Below are 24,258 nucleotides of genomic sequence, written 5' to 3'. Positions count from 1 at the left end.
GAAAACTTTGGCAGCACAGTTGGTTAGTCCAACATATTTAAAAAAATTGTATAAATCATGCTCTGCTTCAAATGTTGTCACAACGATTAACCTCTAGTCTTTTTTAAACTCCAAAAACCTCCATTAAGTTGTAGATGACCACTTGACCTTTTCTCATGCTCACTGAATAAAATGCTTTGACTCATCTTTTCATCTGACCTCTTTCTGTCCTGTGCTATAACCACCAGTCAATTAAAGCAATTACATTAACTCTTTTGTGTTAGCCATGTCTTTTTAAACCAAGAAATGAATCTTAGATATGCCTAGTGACATATATACTGTAGCTAAAACTTGCTGTGAGTTCAAAGTCATAAGCTCTAAATATTTTAACTTTGTAATCAGATATAAGCCAGATAGTTCGCTTACACCTACCTACTATTAAACCACAGTATGTATTACATTTCAATCACTGTAGTTTACTTTTACAGTTCTGTTGAGCATAATCAAGTGACATCTACTAAACAAATGATTATAGAAACTTATACACAAGTATATGCTGTCTACTGAAAACCGAATTTTGTGTCACTTTTACCGAGCAAGCTCAGATCAATTTTCTCGTGATAAATGGCCAGCTGTTTAATTACACTTTTGTTAAACTTTCATTCTATGCAAAACTGATTAAGTTTTTGAAACTGTTAATAAGGAAAATCATTAAATAGTTTAAAAAAGTAGAAACATAAGAACATTCCAGATTTTTTACCCAAAAATCTTGGCAAAACAGAAAGATGTTGCATCACTAACTGTTTTAAGCTTGATAGTTACTACATCATAGCTTCATCAACTGATAGTGTAAATTCTTTCTTTCAGATGCAGACATTAGGATTGTAGATGGTACATTCTCCTGGTCCCCTGATTCTGCCAAAATTCTACGCAAGGTTAACTTTGAGGTTCCTCCAAAATCTCTAACCGCTGTGGTTGGGCAAGTTGGTTCTGGGAAATCATCTTTATTATCTGCTTGCGTTGGTGACATGTATAAGCATTGTGGGAAAGTCATTGCTAAGGTAAGCAAGTTTTGATATCCTTGTTACATTGCTCTTAGACTAGCCCATTATGGACTATCTCATTTGACATGGAAACAAGTGAAAGATTTTGCTTCATTTATTTAGAGCAGTTAATTTACATTAGCTTTCTAATACCTACAGGAAAAGTTATTAGATTTTTAGCATAAAGTACCCTTGTTGCTTCATCAGCTAGTTGAGCATTGTAGGTTTGTCATCTTTATTATTTAGCTGAAGAACCTGCTATTTGATGTATCTAGCAATTGACAACATTTGTTAGAAAGAGTAGTGTACATGTATACTAGGGCTGCCCAATAAGAGGTGCGAGGTCTTGTTAGTAGAGATACAATAATCAATCATAAAAACAAAGAAAATGTACTTGTCGTTGCAAAGGATCTGAATTAGGGCTTTTTTCATAACTAGCTACAACCTATCAGCAAGTCCAAATAACAAAAAATTATGAAATTTTGTATATACTGTAAATTGTAATGTTTTTTGACAAAACACAACTGCAAGTTGTCAATTAATAACAGCTTTTGTTCTGAGGTATCATGTGGCACACCTTTCTCGGCTTCTGATTACTGTTATAATGACCTTCCAATCACATGTTTTTGTATATTTGAATGTCTGTTTTCCTAATTTTCCGAGTCTTTTTTGTTTTATTCAAAACAATTGTTGCACGAAATAGTCGGAGAAGAAACAAAGCAACAAAAACCAATAGGAAAGCAATGTTATAAATTAATCTAAAATGCTTACAAAATAATAAAAGTTATCTAAGTCTTCATATACAGTCTTCTCTTGTCAAATTAAATAGACAGATTAGTTACAATTAGTTAAAAGTATGATCTGAGTTGAAATTTACACTCAGTTTTCATTTTATATTTTAGGATTCAGTTGCTTTTGTTGCTCAACAAGCCTGGATTCAAAATGGCACTGTGCGTGACAATATTCTTTTCGGAAAAGCATTTGACCAAGAGAAATATGACAAGATTGTCAAAGCAGTGGCTCTTAAACCAGATTTGAAAATTCTTCACCATGGAGATCAGACATACATTGGAGAGAAAGTTAGTAAGAAGTAACAATGAATTTCATGTTCCGATCAGCCAGTGACCGATTAGAAGGTTTCAAATCCCTTTCATCTTTCAGGGTATAAACTTGTCCGGGGGACAGAAGCAGAGAGTCAGCTTAGCCAGAGCCTGTTACAGCGAGTCTGATTTGTACCTTTTTGATGATCCTCTAAGTGCTGTTGATGCACATGTTGGAAGAGAGATCTTTGAGCAAGTAATAGGACCTAAAGGCCTGTTAAAGGTAAGAGTGTTAAGGAGGAAGAATGGTCATCTAGCTGATGGAACAAAAACATGTTTTGTAAATTCCGGCATATAAGTCAAAAGCTTTACTCCAAATTTAAAGCTTACAAAACCACCCTCGACTTATACGGCAGTCACGTTTTTCAGAACATGAATTCTAAGATAATTCAATTTCAAAAACCATTGTAAATCAAAAGTACATAATGTGACATAGGGATTTATTTATGAAACAGTAAAATACTAGTAATCCTAATTAACAAGAAATGAATCAAACACAACGTCCCATTCTTCATCCTTCAAATGGTCATCGCTAGGATTCTTTCCTGGAATAACTTGTTTGTTATAATTTAGTTCTTTTTTCATGTTGATTGCCTACAAGCCCACACATCGTTGATCTATTTGGCACATTCACTAATGTCCATCTATCTTTTTTCTTATACATGAATCACAATTTTTGACAGATATCTGTCTTGTGGCATAGCTTTTCTGGTAAACAAGTACATATCATCAAAGGTGGCAATTTTGTTTCATTGGTGAAGCAGAGTGGTACAGTGGTGAATGATTGTTTTTCGTTTACGTATTACAGTATTACAGGCGGAACAAAAAAACAATGGCGATTTTGCTGATAAAATTTTTGAATGCCATTTCTGCAACGCATTGTCTGCCTCGTGTGTCAATTGAACTAATAGCGATCAAACAATTTGAGCCAGAGAAAGGGGTTGACTTATGCAGCAGGTAACTGGCAAAACCATGATTTTTAAACCAAACTTTAGGCTTTGACTTATATCCTTGGTCGGCTTATATGCCGAAATTTACGGTAAGTATTATGGAAAATAATTCATAAAATATTTACAAATACAAAAAAATGGTAGTTGTTGAAGCCTGTATAAGACTGGTATTATAGCTTGGCTATTCTCATCCTCTGGTGATTCAACTTTACTCCTAATGCTTGACATATCTTTTGCTTAGAATAGTTTTGTAGACCACATTATAGCTTATTATTATATTGTATATTATATTAGCTGTGCTAGCCGGCGTTGCTCGGGTAATAAAAAATGTCTTTGAACAGAAACTGATTTGTATTAACATATAACAACATTTTCCATTCTAACTTTCAAACTACATATCATGAGATAAATTTAGTTAAAATAAATTAAAAGAGAAAATAAAAACAACTGTAAAGGTTTTCAAACTTTGTCAAACAGCTGTAACATTCATATCATAAAAAAAAGATTTTGTGCAGGACAACTAAATTATAAATAAATAAAACAACTGTGAAGGTTTTCAAAAAACTGTAAGTTTAAAATTTTATAACTTGAAAGAAGTGTTTCCTTGAAGTAAATTAGAAAGAAAAATAAAATATAAAGGCGTTTAAATGTAAAATCATTAGCAAGTAATGGCTAAATATAGTATATTTCGCTATGACTACAATCAAAGAATATTTGGGATACAACTATGATTTCAGTTCGTTTCAGTGTTGGCATGCGAAAATATAACAGGCTATAGACGTACATAGAGTGGTATAGAAACCCACAGTCATTATCTAATGCAATCACCTCCTGGTAAAAATCATCATTATTAAAAATAGTACCAAAATACTATGTTAACCTTAGTAATTATAGGTACCTACAACGACTTTAGTACATTTTGTGGTTATGATCTGCAAAATAACATAACATTACAATGTACTACATGGAGAGTTCTTCCCTTCGAGACAGACGTGTAACAAAAACGCTGAATCTAACATAAATGATTTAGCTTACTAAAAACATACTTGAGGAAAGTTTTAGCATGCACTTTAGTAAACTTCAAACTTTTAACAAAATTTATTATAATATTTTATTATAATCGTTTTTATTATAACAGATACCAGATGTAGCGGATAACGGTTACTGATAACCCACCATGGCAAGTTCAGCGATGTATATCTTTTAATAATGTACATTATATGATCACTGCAAAAATCGCCAAGTTTTAGGTTCGAGATAAATTATTACCCTGGAGAGGAACAAATTGCTCTAACGGAAAAAAGATGAAGAAGCACCGTACGGCATATACTTAGGTCCCGAAATATTTCTTAACAGGGGCATCGTAACGCTTGGGCGCAGCGCTAAAATAGTTTGCGTATTATAGCATACGTTATAGTGTGTGTGAGTAGAGCGCTTGGATTTTAAATTTGTGGTCGATATCTCCGTAAGTTCAAGTCTTTGAAACTGCGGAGTTTTATTTCCAAGATTTTAATACCTATACATGTAGCTGAAGGCATCTACTCACCAACACTTAAAAATATATATGTAGATTATATATAACTATAGTTTATTAATTGCCTTAGGCTATCATCAATAAAAACATGTCATAAGTACCATGTCGTATGTGCTTACATATATATGCACATGTATTGAAAAGGATTAAAATTAAAAAAGTAGCGTTTGATGTGCATAATAATCTATCTTAAATGAAGAGCTTTCAGAACGTAATGGGTGTTTTCATTTTAGAACAAGACGAGAGTGCTTGTTACCCATGGTCTACAGTGGTTGCCAGAAGTAGACAGCATATCTGTATTAGCATATGGTAAAGTGACTGAATCTGGGTCTTATGACAGCCTTCTTGAAAAGAAGGGTGCTTTTGCCCAGTTGATTGAGTCCCATGTTCTATCGGGTGAGCTATGTTGAAGACTTCAGTAGTAAAATTTAAACTTTTTTCATAGACTTTCTTAAGTTGTTCCTTACAGCTACTTAAAACACAATTTTAGTTGATACTTTTTAGCCTTCTACAGCTTTTGTTTTAGCCTAAACTTATCCAATATTCTAAATTAAACTGAACGTTTCTCAAAAGCCCTATACTCTTCTTAATTTAAACCATTTCTGGTCGACGTATTCCCTGTGTTGAGGTGTTCTGTGTACAAAGCATAATTTTTTTCTTAGTATTCATGACAAGGAAAACTCAACAAAACATTGTTAGGAAAATGTACCTGATTTTAGAGGATGTCGACTCCGACCTGGAATCTGAATATGACCAATCTCTAAATAGCTATGATCTCTTTCGTCTTAATGAGGGTTTATCAATGTGAGTGAATCAACTGCAATCAATTATCTTAAATCACACAAACTAATATGGCCTCATTATATCTAACCATTAGCTTGTATTTTTATGCTTATGTTGTTGCTGTTACTTTTTGTTGTTCATCAAGAAAACATTTTTAATTAGTTAGTAATTTGGGACAAAAATCTTGCTCCCATTTTTGATTCTTTTCAAATTTGTTGAAGAATACATTTTCAAGAGATTTATATATAAATCTATTGTTAAGTCTATAAGTCTATTGTTAAGCACAGATTGAAAGGATAAATTGATCGTCTTTTGAGTAATGGATCTAGAGTTTAGTTAAAATGAATTAATAAATGAATAAACGATCTATCGAACAAACAAAACAATTAATGAATGAATTAATGAATAAAAGAAAGAATGAATGAAAAAGTCTAGAGATGAAGAATTCAATATAATTTTTTTTTATATTTGCCGAAGATATTGGGTTAAAAGTACACATATTTTTACAAAAAGGTGAGAACTGATCACTGTTTCAAACAATGGTTTTGAGTAGAGATGCCCCGATTCTAACTTCACCAGCCGATTCAGATACCGATCCGATATACCGATTCTTATAGAAAAATAATCCGATTCAGATACCGATTCAGATCTTTTGTGTTGCATAGATAATTGTTAATTTTATTACACAAATATAATGCAAAGAAAATATAAATATTGATGCATTTACTTGTTTGTATTTATGGAAAAAGATATACATGTATATTAAATTCACATACTAACATACCGTGCATCTAGTAACAAAACAGTCCATGTTTCTTGTAATCTGCTATTAATAATGGTAATTACTGTTAGTGGTACATCTTTCTCTGTGATAGTGGAGTCTGTCTTTTACTGCTGAACGAACTGATGCATCGGTACAAGTTTAGAGCAAATAAACGTTTATCTAAATTACCGTTAGTGATTCAATTATCTCAGTGAGACATCCTCATCTTTCATCACTAGCGATGTAGCCAGTCGTACTGAAGAAGGATTCACTTGCAACAGATGATGGAGGACAGGCTAAATACCGATAAGCCACTCAGGTTATTTTATGCGATGCAAACGATACATCATATCATCAGGATCAAGAGAGATACGTAAATAACTTTATGCATTGACTGCTCAAATTACTTTCGTAATGCTAGTACATAGAAATGTTACACCGCACGCACGCGTTCTTGTTTCCATCATTGGTCTCTTGTTCGTGATTGGCTGCAACAAATCATATCGCTGTAATTGGGAAATACCGCACTTGTTGATTACGTCCTGTCTAAAGCCAAAAGATTCCTCAGCTGTGTTAACGTTTGTCAGGCTATAGACATGAAATAGATTGTGTGACAGGCTTGGAATTCATTAGGTGAAAATAAGGAACTTGCAGCTGATGATTTTTGATTAGTGCAGCAGGCTAAAATACGGTTTTCTGCTAGATAGTTGATCTGCAAAAAGTATCTGAAGTTTCCGATTTTTTAAGAAAAGATCGGCCGATACCGATTCAGATACTTAACACCCATATCGGCACCGATACCGATTCCGATATTGAAATCGGGGCAACTCTAGTTTTGAGCAACAATAAAACAATAATTATGCTTGTACAGAGATTTAGTTCTACATGTATACTAATCTAGCGTGGTTAAAAAAGTAATGTGATTTTTGGTCAAAAGTTTAGTGGCTACTCTACTCTCTGTTTAAATAATCTAATTCTTGCTTGCAATTTTGCGACTGTAAAAGACTGTGACGCTCACACATCTTCTGATTGAAAAATATTTTTCAATAATTTATTTCCACTAAATCCGGAAGTTATCAGCAAAATGTTTATTGTTGATATGTTAAAATGATTTACTTCCTAAACTAGAGCTCACATTTGTGTTGTATTTAGAACTGAGTTAGTAGCATTTTCAATTCACCGAGGCTCATCTTTTTGAATTTCAACAACTATTATGTTAACTATCTTTATCAATAGGTGACCAAATTATAATCAATGTTAGCAGGCTGTAAAAACAGAGAAAAATTGATGAGATAATAGGTTTTGCCAAATTAGGGCAGTATAGTTAAGTTTATTGGTTAGCTGATTTTAAAACTCAAAAAGTTAACAAACATTGATTGTTTCATATTATTACTTTCATACAACTTGAGTTTTCACTAATTATTAACTGGATTTATTAATGCTAAAGTCTTAGAGTATCTTAAGTATTCCTTATCTACAGAAATGTCAATTTTGTAGCTGTAAAGAAAAGGGGTATGTCACTTATTGGAACTTAATGGTGAACAGGGAAAGCTTTCAGATTCTGTCAATTAAAAATTTGGTCTGCCATGTTTGTCTTCTTTCAACATCTCTTGCTCTGCTGTTTCCTGGTGGTCTGTTCGATAAGCTTATGTTGGGCATCAGCAAACGTGTTTGTCGCATGCAGCTACTGGGCCACTTGATTGTTCTGCAGTTATTGTTATATGGCAGTATTAGTATTATAAATTGTTATCATTTGGTAAGGAAACACTCGAAAATAAATTTTTGACCAACTTTTAGGTTTATATAGTATTATTTGTATAACATGTAAATAATGGAAATATACTGCTTGTAGACAGGAGCTTTCGGCATCTTTCGTCATTAGTAATTATCTCATGTCTATGAACCAATCACATATGAGTAAACATGAGGAGCCAACTCCCTTGCACTTGGAAACTCTTGAATCTGGAAAGGTAAAGATAATAGATCATTCACAAGCGTTGCATTTGAATTTCTTTTAGCAGTGCTTTAGATACACTGTAAACAAAATCTTGGTGTGCTTCACTAAAATCCAAGTTGGTATCAGTCATCTACTAGATTATGAACCCAACAGCGGATCATGGAAAAATGTAAAGTCACTTATTATAGAAACAGCTATCAAAAACCCTTAATTCTATTGTAAATTTGATGGTTTTGGGGAACCAGGCTATGATGAATTAAAGCCATTATTTTTTCTGCAGTAGAATTGGGTAGGATTATTGTGAGCTCTTCATAGAACAAACAGCAAAAATTCAGCTTTCATCCAAGATGAAGGCAACTTATTGCAAGTGCTTTATTATACACCTGTTTGTTAGTAAAGAGGTTCTATTTAAATTTAGGTAGTTGGAGTTATCTGCTTCTTCACTCCGCACTGTGCTCTCACCGGTGTGTGGTGTTTATTCTTGTCAACCTTGTTGCAAAAATGCTGAACTAGTTATCAGCTAAATTTGATGGTAACCTTCCCTCAGCACAGAGGAAATTACCGCAAAATGTCAAAAGTTGTCATACTTGTTCACCATATTTAAATGGAGTTCATAGGTAATGCAGACCAGCTAGAGGAAAAAGTAGCTTTCTGTATATCTTCGCCGATGACTTTATTTATTAGAAAATTTCATGTCAGCAGAAGATCTCTTTGTGGTCTGCTTACCTAACTAGAAGTGATTAGTGCATGAATCTGTATTCTCAGACTTGCAAATATTTAAAAAGCATCGCATTCTTATGATTAACGCTGACGATATTTTTATCATTTACAGCTTACAGTTGATGTCTATAAGTACTATGTGAAGGCAATTGGGCGGTACTGGACAATCCTTTCGCTAGTTAGTGGGCTGGTGTTTGCACTTGCAACAGTTGCAGCAAACATATGGCTTAGCACTTGGACAAATGATGAAAGGTTTTTGCCAGCTACGTGCGGTAACTACACAAAACAAGAGCAGCGTGAAGCAACAAATTTCTATCTCGCTATCTATTGGGTCTTTACAATCGCGCAGTGTGAGTATATAACATCTTTTACCTTTGTGAGTCTGCAATGATTGTTTCTAGAATTTAGATTTTATATATATCTAGAGTGACATTAAAATATAACTTTAAATTGGAATTAAAACAGAAATCTTTAATGTGATAAGAGTTGTGATAGATATTTCCATCCATCTCTCTGGTTAGAGATTTGCATAAAAGATTACTTCCAATGGGATTTGAACTCATGACTTTCCTCTTGGTAGACTGACACTTTAAAACCAGGGCCAATTTGACCGCTATTTAAAACGTCAGAATACTTGTGCAGCTACTTATTCTCTGTACTTTATCAGCACACATGACAATCTCTCACAACACACTAGACTATCAGGGTACTAGTATATATAATAGAGATACCTCTATATGTTATACAGCTACTTATTCTCTGTACTTTATCAGCACACATGACAATCTCTCACAGCTCACTAGACTACCAAGGTACTAGTATATATAATAGAGATACCTATATATGTTATACAGCTACTTATTCTCTGTGCTTTATCAGCACACATGACAATCTCTCACAACACACTAGACTACCAGGGTACTAGTATATATAATAGAGATACCTCTATATGTTATACAGCTACTTATTCTCTGTACTTTATCAGCACACATGACAATCTCTCACAGCTCACTAGACTACCAAGGTACTAGTATATATAATAGAGATACCTCTATATGTTATACAGCTACTTATTCTCTGTACTTTATCAGCACACATGACAATCTCTCACTGCACACTAGACTACCAGGGTACTAGTATATATAATAGAGATACCTCTATATGTTATACAGCTACTTATTCTCTGTACTTTATCAGCACACATCACACTCTCTCACAGCACACTAGACTATCAGGGTACTAGTATATATAATAGAGATACCTATATATGTTATACAGCTACTTATTCTCTGAACTTTATCAACACACATGACAATCTCTCACAGCACACTAGACTACCAGGGTACTAGTATATATAATAGAGATACCTATATATGTTATACAGCTACTTATTCTCTGTGCTTTATCAGCACACATGACAATCTCTCACAGCACACTAGACTACCAGGGTACTAGTATATATAATAGAGATACCTCTATATGTTATACAGCTACTTATTCACTGTACTTTATCAGCACACATGACAATCTCTCACTGCACACTAGACTACCAGGGTACTAGTATATATAATAGAGATACCTCTATATGTTATACAGCTACTTATTCTCTGTACTTTATCAGCACACATGACAATCTCTCACAGCACACTAGACTACCAGGATACAAGTATATATAATAGAGATACCTTTATATGTTATACAGCTACTTATTCTCTGTACTTTATCAGCACACATGACAATCTCTCACAGTACACTAGACTACCAGGATACTAGTAATTATGAATGTAGCTATCTGTAAAAACTTAATCATTACGAAATTTGTTAGTTAAACAGAAAAGCTACTTTGAGCCGTTTAACTGGGATCAAAAAGTCAAAGCAGTTGACTACCTGAAATACAATGGAGTCTACTGTAAAACAACTGATTCAAATATTGCTCATGTAGCAGATGCTTCAGTTTCTGCAATTATATTATATTAGCCAACTTCCCTGCATTGCACAGGTGTTAAAAATCAGCTTATAAACAATGGGAGGTAATGTAGTTGCTTGTCACTTGCCATTAGCCTGGCACATTGACAATGACTAATTTGAGTAAGCTGTTATCTTATCATACTATTTATATTGCCGATTGAATCCATTGCGTCTCACGTAGCTGAATTGGTTAGGTCTCGCCTGGTGAATGAGAGGTTCTGAGATCTAGCACAAATTGGATCTTTCATTTCTAGCTTTTAGTAGCTATAACTGGACAGACCAAACAGCGACAGAATTTGGCTTACATACATAGATGTTTGTGGAATATTCTGTGAACCCATATTATGTTCTTACGTGTAATACTCCACCACATCTAAGCTATGACTAAGGCTTGCCTAGATAGTCAATCATTTAGATTTTAGACCATAGATTCAATTTCTATCAACTATTTTCTGTCGTCCTTAAAGTTTAACATTTGACTATTTGTAGCAATTTCAACCAGGTTGCAGACTTCATATAATCAAATTAGGCATTTCCTATGTATATTATTGGTTCAATTAAAATATTGGTATCATAGCAACAACAGTTTTTTTTAGGTAATTGCAAAACTTTCACAGGATTTTTCATTTTGAATTTGAGCTCACAAGTTTTCTCATCATTTTATCAATTGTAACGACTGCTAACTGCTAAGGTAGGGATTCAACAGGGCTGTTCTCTGTTCTATTGCCTCTTGTCTTAAGACCTGTTTGACATCTTGCAAGTAGATTGTAGTTTACAAACAGTGGCTAAAACAAGAATAGCCTTATTAAGAATATTTGTTCAGTACTAAACCGGAGCTGTCATTAGTCAGGCTTAGCTGCCACGTGCTGCAGTAGACAGACAACTCCTTAGCTTTAAATTAGATACCATGAAGATAAAAAAATAAGTCTAAAACATGCAACTTTACAAAGTACAGAAGTTTTTATAATCATTTTTCTATAGAAGGAAGCAATCAACTAGTTATCAACAGACAGCCTAGTCCTGAAGTTGAGATTTATTATATATCAATTTATGATTTTAAAAAAGACCAGTTTTTTGGGAAATTAACGAATGCCAGACTGTTTTGTTATATTAAGCAGTTGTAGTTCATCCAAGTGCTGCATTTAAAAAATAGTAAAAGTTTAAATACCAAGTTAAATTTTGATAGAAGTTGAATTTAATTTTAATTTGATTTTAAAATAAGTTTATATTTCATTCTTTTTAGTGCTGACAATACTGCTGATGACAGCATCACTGGCATATGGCTCAATATCAGCATCAAAGTATGTTCACAGTGCCATTCTACACACAGTCATGAGACTACAGATGACTTTCTTTGACACACGGCCCCTCGGACAGATCTTAAACAGATTCTCAAAAGATGTAGATGTTATTGGTATGTATTTTTACCATTTGTGTCAGAAGTTACACCACTTATCGTGTTTGACCTATTGAACAGTTTAAACTATTTGCTGACAAGCATGAGGACTTCTTCTTTTTAATAGATTTACATCACTCAATTTTTACTATACTTCCATACTTCCATCTATCTGCCCGGTCATCTTTTTGTCCATCTTCCTGAAGCCACGCTAAAAGCTAGGAAAATAGATTGCTTCGCACAGGAATCAAACTCAGATACTCCGTTTTGCAGCCGTTTATGATACCAATTGCACCACTCAACTACCTTGCTAATTGGAGAATAACTGTACACATGGTTATTACACCTGCCAATCTCTCATGTGACAAGAGACTGCCAGGTTACTAGTATCTTATAATTTTACAGAAATACTGGGTTTTGCAACTTTATAAAACTTTGCATAGCTATAATGCCTGTCTACTAAAAACAGTCAAAGGGAAACAGTATTAACTACTAGTGCAAGCTGATGGACCAAAAGGTAAATTTAGTTTTCTGTAGAGCAAATTGAAATGAATTAAAACGATTTATTTTTGTTACAGACAACATTCAAGGGCTGATGGGTTTAAGAGCAATGACAGCTGCTGCCAGAATTATTGCATCTCTAATTACTGTGATGTACGGCACTCCAATCTTCCTTATTGTCTTAGGCCCTCTATTACTATGTTACTACGCCATTCAGGTGAGAGAAGTCTAATGAATGAGTTGTATGTTTGCTTAAAATAAAATGTTTATTAATATGTTTGATTCTAGTTGCTTGGCTATAGTTTTGCTAATCAAGAATTTTGTTTTCCGATTTAAAGGTTCTCTCATACCATATTTTGAAAGATTTTATAAGAAATTGCAAATAATTTTCCATTATTTGAGATGCTGTTTGTTGGTTGAGGTGATATGACTACCAGAATGTTTCAAGACTAAAATTGGCAAAACTTGATCACTGATAAAATACTTAGAAGAAAAATGCTTCTCTGAAAATGACAACAGCAGTAGCACTCTCTGTTTGTTCTTTTTGTTATGGCATCGGCTGTTGTGTTCGAGTTGCAGTGTTACACGTCTCTAATGACAGATATTTTAATTCGCATTTGCCAATGATTGTTATAATGATATTGCAAATATAGCATCAACACATTGCTATAAATGTTATAAATTGTTCAAGTGATTTAAAGAAAGGTTGGTTAGAAGTTGTCCTACTGTTTCTCTCTAAATGGTGTGCAAACATATAAGAACCCAATGCAGATGAGACCATATCTTTATTACTTTTGTACAATATGCACAACTACTGTGTCTATTCATATAAAAGACTATGCATGTCTTTTGTATCTCAGCGTTTTAACCACGATCAAGTTTTGTCGATTTTAATCTTAAATCATCCTGGCAGTCGGATCACCAAAAACCACAAAATAATTTGAAATAGTAAAAAAATGTCTATACTTTCTGATAAAATATTTTCAACTTTGCTAGTAACCCTTTAAACCTTCGGAGCTTGTGTGAAGGTGTGGATATGTTTTTGTCTTACTTTTGTAGAGGTACTTTATAAGGGCGCTTATGCAACTCAAAAGGTGGGAAGCGGTGACACGTTCCCCTATTTTCACGCATTTTGGTGAAACGATAGTTGGTGCTCAGACTATCCGAGCCTTTGGAGCTCAAAAAAGGTTCATCCAAAACTCGGAACAATTTGTAGAAGAAAATAATCTTTTCTTTTACTCTCAGTGGACAGCCAACAGGTAATTTTTACATATAGTCTTTTAAAGTGTGCAGGTAATTTTTACATATCGACACTTGCAATATGCAAGTAATTGTTAGATAGCCATCTACAATATGCAGGTAACTTTTATATATAGTCATTTAAAGTATGCAGGTAGTTTTTACATAATTATAGTCATTATAGTCTAGATAATTTCATTCTTTCAGCATGTTCTATTAGGTTTACAGGTACTGAAGTTCTCATAGAATCTTGCACCAATGTATCCCTTAGAGTATAGCTTTTATTATAGACCAAGCTTAAAATGACATTATCTTCCACGTTAACCAGACTTGAAAAATACCCAGCAACTTTTTGCAGTCACAAAAAATTGTATATACATATGTATATGCATATACAACTAGAATACAAATACGCATACAAATTTGTAAATGCAAAATGTATATGTATACATATACATACACGCATACATGTATGTATGCATACATATACATAAATGCATATGTGTATGCATGTATATGTATGCATGTATGTAGATACATAGATATGTATATGTGTATACATGGATAGGCACATGTGTACATGTATATTTGGTACGCACATGTACACATGCCTATATAAAGAGTTTTACCTCACCACCCTTTGAGAAGAAATTGCTACAAGCATTTGATAGTTTCAGTACTTGTCTCGAGATCTTCATCAATCTAATTAGTGTGCTCTTCTGCAAAAGGTTGTTATCCAGTATTACTGGGGGTTGGCTAGGATAGACATTGCTGTACCCAATGCTTTTATGATTTCATAACTGCTGGTATAACTGATGCTCTCATGCTCTGCATCGGTCAATATCATTCAGCATCTGCGACTTCAATGTAGATATATTCTAGGAGAGTATTCGATGTACTGTATATCAGTGGGTTGATCTCAAATAGCAAAGTGATACTGAAGGATGTGATTGCTATGGTGGTTCTGTTCAGCAACTTCTGATTTCATTTTGAAATAATTGTTTTATAATCACCTACCACATCCTCACTAGATGAAACAAAGAAGACGACTCTCCATTACACCCTTGTATATGTATACTTGGGAACCTCAATAAGCTAAAAAAGCTACATAATCCTATAGGCCTGTGTAAAAGGCTTTGCCTCCTAAAGTCAATCTGGTGTCCTTAGCCCGAGCTCCTGAAACTTACTCAAGCCCGCAAGAGACGCCTGCATATACAACAGTTAGCTTTTCATTAGGTCTATCTTACTAATTGACTTCATTTGTTTTGGAGCAGGGACCCATTTAACATGATCTTTTTTCGTTCATCTTTGCAGCCTTCTACTTTGTTGGTGCCGATATAGTTTTTTTCCATTTTTTGTTTAAGAATCTCATGAGTAAAGGAGAATTTAACTTGAATCTTTATGCCTACATATTAGCACTGCTACCAACTTAGCTTTGACTAAATATATCCTAAAGGTTATCACATCTTTTATATCCAACTGAAACGGGCATAACCAAGAAGCTGCCTCACGCTAATTGAATAAATCTCTGCAATGATTCAAAGCTCAAGACATTTTCTGTAAGTTCTGGTTCAGTGGCAGCAGTAAGAACTCTTTAGAAACTCTTTAGAAACTCTTTTATACATTAAATGGTTTTTCAGCCTACAGAAAGTGATTTCCCAATAACTGTCTGTTTTAGATGGTTAGCCGTACGGCTACAAGTACTCTCTGGTATTTTGGTTGGTTTAGTAGCTGGTCTGTGCGTATTCTCTACACAAGTACCATTTCTGAAAGACTATATCAACAGCAGCTTCACTGGCATGGCAATTACATACTCTTTATATGTAAGTTCCTTATATGTAGGTTTTTACATTTAAATCTGCTTGTCCTAATGGTCAGGCTTTTTGTAATTGTTTATTAAACTAGCTGTGCCACCCGGCGTTGCCCGTGTAATAGAAGAGTCTTTGGACAGAAAATTGATTTGTATTTAACATATAACAACATTTGCCGTTCTAACTTTCAAACTACATATCATGAGAGAAGTGTGTCGTGTAGTTTAAATAAATTAAGAGAAAAATAAAAACAACTGTAACGGTTTTAAAACTTTGTCAAACAACTGTACCTTTCAAGCTAGTAGCATATTGCCAATAGAAAATTCCACTAAGCTAGTTAATAAGGTTAGGCTTCCAATGAAGGTAAGCCATGACTTTGAGCCTGCATTGTTGTCCAGCTCAGCTGTTCTAATAATAGCTATAGCCGGAAAACAGACGGACTTTGAGAAATATATATATAGATGGTGAAAAGCTTTTGACAAATAAATCGGATGCAGTTAAAATTTCTGTATATGTATAAGTATTAGCAGGTAGGTATCTTAGATTCTAGATTCATGTTCAAAAATAAGTATATGATTAAACATCAGGTAAAGTAAAATAAAAAGCTATAACAGAAAGCTTCACTAGCAGTAATTAACAAAATAATTGCTTCGACTGAAACATCTGGAAAGTCAAAAAAATTTTCCGTACAAGTCTTGTTTGCAATGCCACTCATCGAGTGTCTTGGTTTGACCAAACAAGTTACAAGTAGGATATAGATTAACTAATTCAAGTGGTTTTTTCATTTTCTAAAAATTACATGAGATGCATTTCTTTATATACCAACTACAATGTGTGGTTTCTCTTAGCTACACAGATGCGGTGAATAGGTGTGTCTGTGTATAACTTCTTGCTGAAGATAAATATACTACTGAATCAATTTGGTCAAAAATTGCTGTGGTCTGTTTAACACCGGTCTATCACACAATCAATTAAATTAAGAAGTTGCGACTAGGAGTATACACAAGAACACTATATCATCTCATACGCAAGTAGAAATGTCTAACTTGCTTTGTAATAGTGAAAATCCATAAAATAGTTTAGCTTAGGCTATCCACCTTAAAAAAAACTTTGTAAGTTGTTCAATGTTCTGAATGCTTGTAGGCAACATTACAGTACACACAGTTTTCTCAAAGCATTACCGATTTTGAAACTAATGCAGTGTCTATAGAAAGAATCAAGGAGTACAGTGAACTGCCTCTCGAGGCGGACTGGACAACTGATAAGGTTTTACCTGAGTAGGTACCTTACTATACTTTATCTCTTTTATGAATATTTTGCATTTAGGCAGGCATTGAGAATTGTTGTAACGTTAAATGTGGTGAAATAAAAATATTTGGTCTTCCCAATTACTTTTACAGATCATTAGGTTCTAAAGGATTACACCCAATAGCTACAATTCTGCTTGTTTTATTGTTTTAGAGAGTGGCCTGTGAGCGGTGCCATTCAGTTCCGACATTACTCCACTAAATACCGCCCTGAATTAAACCCAGTCCTCAAAGACCTCAGCATATCAATCAAACCTCAAGAAAAGGTTTGTACTTAAAAGTTGGTCTTTTGTGTGAAGAAGACTTAAATTTGAGATTTTTAAAAAGTTGGCAAAAGTATATGGATGACTGTACATATTATTACAAAAGTAGCAAGTATGACAGAGGTAGAAAGCTTGCAACATTTATTATTCTTACACCTGTTCTTCTAGGTGAGAAAAAATATTCACCTTCTCAACTTATAACACGGTTTTGGCATAAGTACATGTTTCATAAAAATATTCACACTTCCTTATGCTTTTCCCATCTAAAGATATTGTTCTAGTTTTTTAGCAATAAAGTTTCAGGCACATAGAATGTTAATTATTTTTAGTTTTTAGTAGTACAGGCATAAAGTTGTCTATCTTTATACCATAACTAAAAATCATAAAATAAAAAAGATTATGTCATTCTACGTCATGATGTAAACAAGTCAACATTTTACTCATACATGCCCTGAGAGAGAATTTATAAGAAAGGGACACAGACATTAGCTGACAAACTTGCTCACTTGTAATTGCTACATCAGCAAGTTGCATCAAGCATTATATCAACTTATCAACCTTAGCTATATACATGTATAAGCAAACAGCATGTTTTTTAATAACAAAAATCTACTGAATAATATTTTGCCACAAGACATTTATTTTGCAAAAAAGTGATTAGGATTTTTATTTTGTGGCTTAATAATATGTTTTGAAAGAATGCTGTGGACTTTAGTAGCTGTAACTCGAGTATATCTTTAGAATCTAGGCTATAAATCTGTTTATGTATAACAACATTTACTTCTCTCTTGCACATAAATTACTGTTTTTAAAGCTCAAACTCATGTTATAAACAAATCATGTTATAAAATTATGTCAATTTTTGGAAAAATTGTGTTCACTTAATCTCAAACAATGTTGCGACGCAAAAAATATTGACTCAATTCCTTTTATTTTCTCACTAGATTGGAATTGTTGGAAGGACTGGAGCAGGTAAATCCTCCATGGCGGTGGCGTTGTTCAGATTAATAGAAGCATCTAAAGGATCCGTATCTATTGATGGAGTCAACATAGGAGACATTGGACTACACCAGCTCAGAAATAAGCTCACCATACTACCACAGGTAAACTGTTTGAAATGATAATAGACCTTGTCTAAGCCTCATCTTTCTCTTACGCAGTTCTCTATAAATTTTTATCTGTTAAATATCAAGCAACTTGACTGTTTGAAGAACTCACTCAGTAACTATTGTTGTACCAGAACCTTCCATAACCATTTCATGTTCAGTAACTATTACTGTACTAGAACCTTTCAGAACTTTCTATCAATCATTAACTAGCATTATTGATATAAGGTAGTAGAATATTCTAGAATTTTTTCTCAACCAGTTCAATAAAACTTAAATCTTTTTAAAGAAGAAGATGAAGTGCATACTGAGTTGGAATTTCTGTAGGATCCAACCGTATTTGCTGGAAACATAAGAGACAATCTTGACCCATTTAACGAATACTCAGATGATAAGATCTGGGAAGTTCTAGAACAATCTTATCTCAAGGAATATGTTGAGGAACAGCCAGAGAAACTAGAATATGAGTGTGGAGAAAGTGGGACGAATCTAAGGTTGGTATTACAATCCAATAACCAAAAATCATAGTCAAGTTACAGGAGTCTTTGAATCAAAGTTAAAAACTGTATGACGCTTGATGATGCTGCAGCGAGTTCTGGGTAAGGACATATTTTTTTGTATTTTAGCGTAGGACAGCGGCAGCTGGTCTGCCTAGCCAGGGCTCTACTAAGAAAGACTAAGATTCTTGTTTTGGATGAAGCTACTGCGGCTGTAGACTTGGAGACTGATCATCTCATTCAAAAGACCATCAAAACGGCATTCGCTGACTGCACAATCCTAACCATAGCCCATAGACTAAATACTATCATGGACAGTGATAAGTATGTATACCCTCCCTTAATCTTAACCATAGCTCATAGACTAAATACTATCATGGAGAGTGATAAGTATGTATACCCTCCCTTAATCTTAACCATAGCTTATAGACTAAATACTATCATGGACAGTGATAAGTATGTATACCCTCCCTTAATCTTAACCATAGCCCATAGACTAAAGACTATCATGGACAGTGATAGCTATGTATACCATCCCTTAATCATAACCATAGCTCATAGACTAAATACTATCATGGACAGTGATAGCTATGTATACCATCCCTTAATCCCCACATGGCCAATAAATTGAATACTATCAAAGAGGGTGATGGTTACACACAACTGGCTATCATTTGAACTATAGCCTACATGTACCTGACGGTATATATCAATTATCTTCATGAACATATCCGTAGGCTAGATGCTATTATAGACAGTCACAGGTGTTGTAAAGTAAACTAATGGTTCCCTTTACTGCACCACAAGAATCTAAGCCCCTGATTGCAAGGCAAAAGGACAGTTATATATTTGATAAATATGAATTTATATATTTGGAAAATATATATTTATATATTTGATAAATATATAAATGCATGTGGTCAGTGTTTGCGCTTACAACAGAACAACATGCAAGAAACTGCCAGCAATCTCAGATCTCTTCATTCTTTTTGCGTTCATATATATACATCTGACCTTTGCCGGCTCCATCCTATCGGTCATTTGGTTCTCCATTGGCCTTGACTGTCTAGTCTGCTGAGCCAGGCCTTGACCTGTTTGTGGCCCTGGCCTTGGGGTCGGCTAGGCAGCCGACCCTGGGGTCAGCGCTCTGCCCTTCCAGTATGATATTTCCTTGTTATCTCTTGCTGGTTGGGTCAGGGTAAAGGTTTCACTACCAAATTACCATTAATAAATTACCATAAAACTTCTATTTGCAATTGCTTTGCTAATTTTGCGATTGCTTTGCCATTGGCTGATGCTCGACAGCTTCTTTCTTCTTTTCTAGTCAATCAAAAGTAAACAAATATACTATTCGTAGTTTTTATTCATTATTGCTGTATTCTTTCTTCTTTTCATGTATACTTTGTATTAATTATACAGTAATCTAATTCTAGCATGTATCTGTTACAGGTTTTAATCAATAAGTTGTACAAATATTATGCTTAAGTTTTCTAAGAGCTTGAAATAGATTAAAGCATTATTTTATAAGATAAAATGCACTTTTGCTTACCAAATTTCCTGCATACGAAACAATTCCCTGAACAAATTCATTTTGTAAGAAGAGCTTTTACTGCATCGGTAAATAAGATTGATCAAAACTAAAAAGGTGAAAGTTTTTATTTAGAATTGTTTGAAAAATTTCAAAGTGTTTATTTGTGGTATTTGTTATTGTCGATCGTCACAAATACAGCTACTATATTATATATACAAGGCTATAAAAGCTAAAACATTCTAATTTAAAAATAATTCTACGGGCAAATAGCTCTTAAATTTAGTAATTATCCTTCACAGTGGAGATTCATATCAGCTACTACCACGTTTTTCAAAAGGTAAATATTATAAGTTCTTACCAAAAGCCGTTAGACAGCAAACTAAGGAAGCAATTGAAATGCATAGAAGCGATCAAAAGTACTCAATCAGGAATGTGTTTGAAATTTTCCAAATTTTTCACATATTTGCGACAATCACATTATGAAAATATGTAACAATTTGAAATATCACTTTACTAAGTTATACCAACTGCTTAATTGTATGAGCCCAATATTCTATATAAATCAGAGTTGAAGCTCTTCTGAATAGAACATAGAGTTAAAGTTGGAGTTGTCCTCTTCTTCATGTTATGACAACTACCCTGGTGTTCATTGACTGCTGTTTTGTGTCTACTGATGAGTAACTTCAATAGCAGCACTGGAGCCAATAAGCAGCTTATATTCTGAATTTGTATTTTTTCAACTTTTGACTTCAATTAAGCAATAGAATAATATTTCTCCTTTATTTCCAACAGCAGTGATTTTATAATAAATCAAGCTGAATGATAGCTACTATTATCCTTCATCTTGTTTATAATTAAAATAAAAAGAATTCTTCTGAGTGCTATTTTTTATTAACATTATTGTTACTATTATTATTAGTAGTATTATTATTAGTATTACTATTATTATTATCGCTACTAGTTGAGTTTTCTCAGCTCTCTGCCTTACGGTATACTAGTATCTGGTAAGGTCCACTTTCCAGCAGAAAACAGCAGAAAACTTTGTTCTGTCTATCTCCTTCCTTCCCATGTTCAACTACCCTATACCCTTTGTTAGATTTGCCACTGCCCCAAGTGCTCCAATCACAACAGGTATCACACTCATCAAGGTCTTCACAGTTTCCCTATCTCTCTAACCAGTTTTTGTTATTTCTCTCTCTTTCTCTTCCTTTTGCTTCCTCTCTCCCATAACCAGGCGCAGCAATATCTACCAACCACATCTGCTCTAGTTATTTATCTAGCACTAATAGGTATCTAGTTTCCTTGCTTGTATTATATGGTCTGGTTCTATAGTGAAATCCCACAGTACTTTTGTGTTGTTGTTCTCAACAACGTTTTCTGATACATGCTTATACCAGTTTTTGCCTATGATAGATCATGTTTACAATAATAAGTTCCAATTACTTTTCTTTATTACCCTTGTTATTATTATTATTATTACTATTACTAGTAGTATTATAGTAGTATTATTATTACTATTACTAGTATAGCATGCCGTCATGTGTGTCAACATTGCAAAGAGAATAACTGTGTGCATAACTATTCTGAGACCCTGGAGGCTGGGTGAATAGTCTAAGTATTGATCTGCTGACCTGTATGTCACAAGTTTGACTCTTGTTGGAAGTAGGTTTTTGTCTCAAACTCTAACCAACACTTTGGATGGACAGGACTCTTATTATAGTAAAGGTTGGCTGTTGTCTGTTAGTTGGCAGTTGTCTGCCACAAAACATAAAGAATAGGTTTTATGTTAGGAGGCAGCTGATCAGCGCAATTAGAGTGTTAGTCTCATAAGGTAAATGCCATGTTTAAGCCAATAAAAAAAAAAATTTTGGATTGCGACAATTATTCAGTAGCTTCAGAAGGTGGCCAAGATTTGTGTGTGTCGTTTTACCATTCCTGGAAAATATCCATGTTGTATTGATCAAAACAGGCTTAGGTTTCATTTTAAGTGAATCTGTAAATTTATTAACAAACTTATTTACTGAATGTTTTGTCGTGTTAGTGAGCCATTCTTTTCCATTTGGTTAGTTGGTGTGATCCAGGATTTGATCCTTGGCAACAGGTAATTCTCCTAACAGATGGTTGACTTTCGACTCTGGTGTACTCTTATAGCCAGAAGTTGTAACAGGTTTTCTTCGTTCCTACAGGATTCTTGTGATGGACAAGGGGATGGTTGCAGAGTTTGATACTCCAGAGAACCTGTTAAAAGATGAGGAAGGTATATTTAGTGGAATGGTGATGGAAGCAGGACTGAAGACCAAGTGATCTACTATAAAGACCAATATAGACAGAGTGACTATAAACTTTTAGCCTACTTCAGTGCAGGCTACTAATTACTAATGCATAAAGGTGTGCTGAGAGTTGCATAATGTTTATATGATAGAGATTCAGGCCGATATTTAACTGAACACTTTATATAAATGCTAAAGATCACTTTCATGGAGTAATTATAAATCAAAGTTAATGTGCTTTAATATAGATGGTTTGATGGTAAAAGTTTGATAACAATAAGCAAAGAATGTAATAAACCATTTCCTATTTCACTATCCTATTTTTAGAACACAATAGTTCCTGCATGAACTTTTGGCAGCTATAAAAACCTTTTTATGGTTTTATAGCTACCAAAACGAGCTGACTCTGGCGTTTCAGCTTCACATGTATCCATTCCATTACTTTATTATTACTTGTTGCCTATTTTAGATGAACTTATAATGGTTGAGGAAAATCAAATTTAGTGTTTGCTTACTCTGGCAAAACCTCTTCACTGACTTCATTTGCATTTCTGCATTTTTAACGTAAGATTGTCATATGACGAGTTTATTTTCAAAGCTATCTATCTTCAAATTGTACGTTGGCAAATTGAGAAATATCATGGCGAGTTAATGAATTTTCAAAGTTTGGTTTCAATAGCCTATGTAAAAGACTTATTCTATGTGTAGGCCTACATGCTATCAAATTAGCATTCTTTTAAAGTTTCCAGAAACTATGCAACTGGAGATCTAAAGCGGCTTTTTATTGCAAAACCAGTTACCCCCAGAAATAGTTGGTGGTGCAATAAAAGTGTATGCTGGTTTAATTAACTAGAGAGCTGGCTTATTCATCGAAGTCATCAGAAATCAAACTGCAAAGCATCTCTGTAAATAAAAATTTGTGGGTTTATACTGAAGAAGATAAAAAAGTGCCACATCAAACATCAGTATAAGCGAGTCAAATTATGCTAGCACTCATTTTTGCTTTCATGCTCTTCTGCTGATGTACGATCTAGCATGTCATTTCAAAGTACTCGATTCTCTTACCAACATCTGAACATAGTCAGCTTTTGCAGGCTTTACACATGATTTTATTTACAACCAATAATTTAATACGTGTTAGTAAGATACGGCTGCCTATTATCATCTGTGAAATCACACCCAATAGTTTAGAAATAAAAACTCATCGGTAAATGATTAGTAAACATCACAATAATAATCTGGTCTCAAAAGATTTAAAGTTGTACAAGACTCACAAGTAAGGGTACTAGATTGAATTGACTTCAAAACTGGCGTGGCTTCAAAATGCTGTGTTCAGTCATGTTGCCATGTGTTGATTCTTTCAGCAAAAGCTTGCCATTTAGAGCTGAGTTACTCGGGCCTCAGATATATTGTAGGTCCTACAGTTTGTTACTATATTTCTGACTTCGGTTTTAAAATTATAGGCAGACTAGTAAACTTCATACGGCAAAGCAGTGTCATGCTGTTGTAGCATTTCAACATACTCTGCTTGCAATACAAA

At 34.0% G+C, this 24,258-nt stretch overlaps 2 protein-coding genes across 3 annotated transcripts in view; both read left to right on the top strand.

The window, feature by feature from the left end:
- LOC137405804 (multidrug resistance-associated protein 1-like) overlaps positions 1-23,251 on the top strand; it is a 98,763-nt gene extending 75,512 nt beyond the window's left edge. Inside the window, exon 31 of the transcript XR_010979810.1 lies at positions 22,837-23,251. The gene's annotated coding sequence lies outside the window, so the exon portion shown is untranslated. The remainder of the gene's footprint in view (positions 1-22,836) is intronic.
- The window catches only part of LOC137405806 (multidrug resistance-associated protein 1-like), a 44,936-nt gene extending 21,685 nt beyond the window's left edge, over positions 1-23,251 (top strand). Inside the window, exons 16-33 of one of the 2 annotated variants that reach the window (XM_068092216.1) lie at positions 847-1,040; positions 1,925-2,101; positions 2,184-2,345; positions 4,840-5,002; positions 5,326-5,410; positions 7,650-7,664; positions 8,005-8,122; positions 8,942-9,179; positions 12,041-12,211; positions 12,772-12,911; positions 13,754-13,953; positions 15,612-15,756; positions 16,888-17,021; positions 17,206-17,317; positions 18,259-18,417; positions 18,748-18,914; positions 19,047-19,241; positions 22,635-23,251. In XM_068092216.1, the coding sequence (XP_067948317.1) occupies positions 847-1,040; positions 1,925-2,101; positions 2,184-2,345; positions 4,840-5,002; positions 5,326-5,410; positions 7,650-7,664; positions 8,005-8,122; positions 8,942-9,179; positions 12,041-12,211; positions 12,772-12,911; positions 13,754-13,953; positions 15,612-15,756; positions 16,888-17,021; positions 17,206-17,317; positions 18,259-18,417; positions 18,748-18,914; positions 19,047-19,241; positions 22,635-22,752 (2,693 nt within the window). In that variant the 3' untranslated portion in view covers positions 22,753-23,251. The remainder of the gene's footprint in view (positions 1-846; positions 1,041-1,924; positions 2,102-2,183; positions 2,346-4,839; positions 5,003-5,325; positions 5,411-7,649; positions 7,665-8,004; positions 8,123-8,941; positions 9,180-12,040; positions 12,212-12,771; positions 12,912-13,753; positions 13,954-15,611; positions 15,757-16,887; positions 17,022-17,205; positions 17,318-18,258; positions 18,418-18,747; positions 18,915-19,046; positions 19,242-22,634) is intronic. The other variant, XM_068092217.1, reaches the window with a different exon arrangement.
- Positions 23,252-24,258: the final 1,007 nt, after the last annotated feature.

This window comes from Watersipora subatra, chromosome 10 (genome assembly GCF_963576615.1).
Source record: "Watersipora subatra chromosome 10, tzWatSuba1.1, whole genome shotgun sequence".
Lineage (NCBI taxonomy): Eukaryota > Metazoa > Bryozoa > Gymnolaemata > Cheilostomatida > Watersiporidae > Watersipora > Watersipora subatra.
This window is presented reverse-complemented; position numbering and strand designations above follow the sequence as displayed.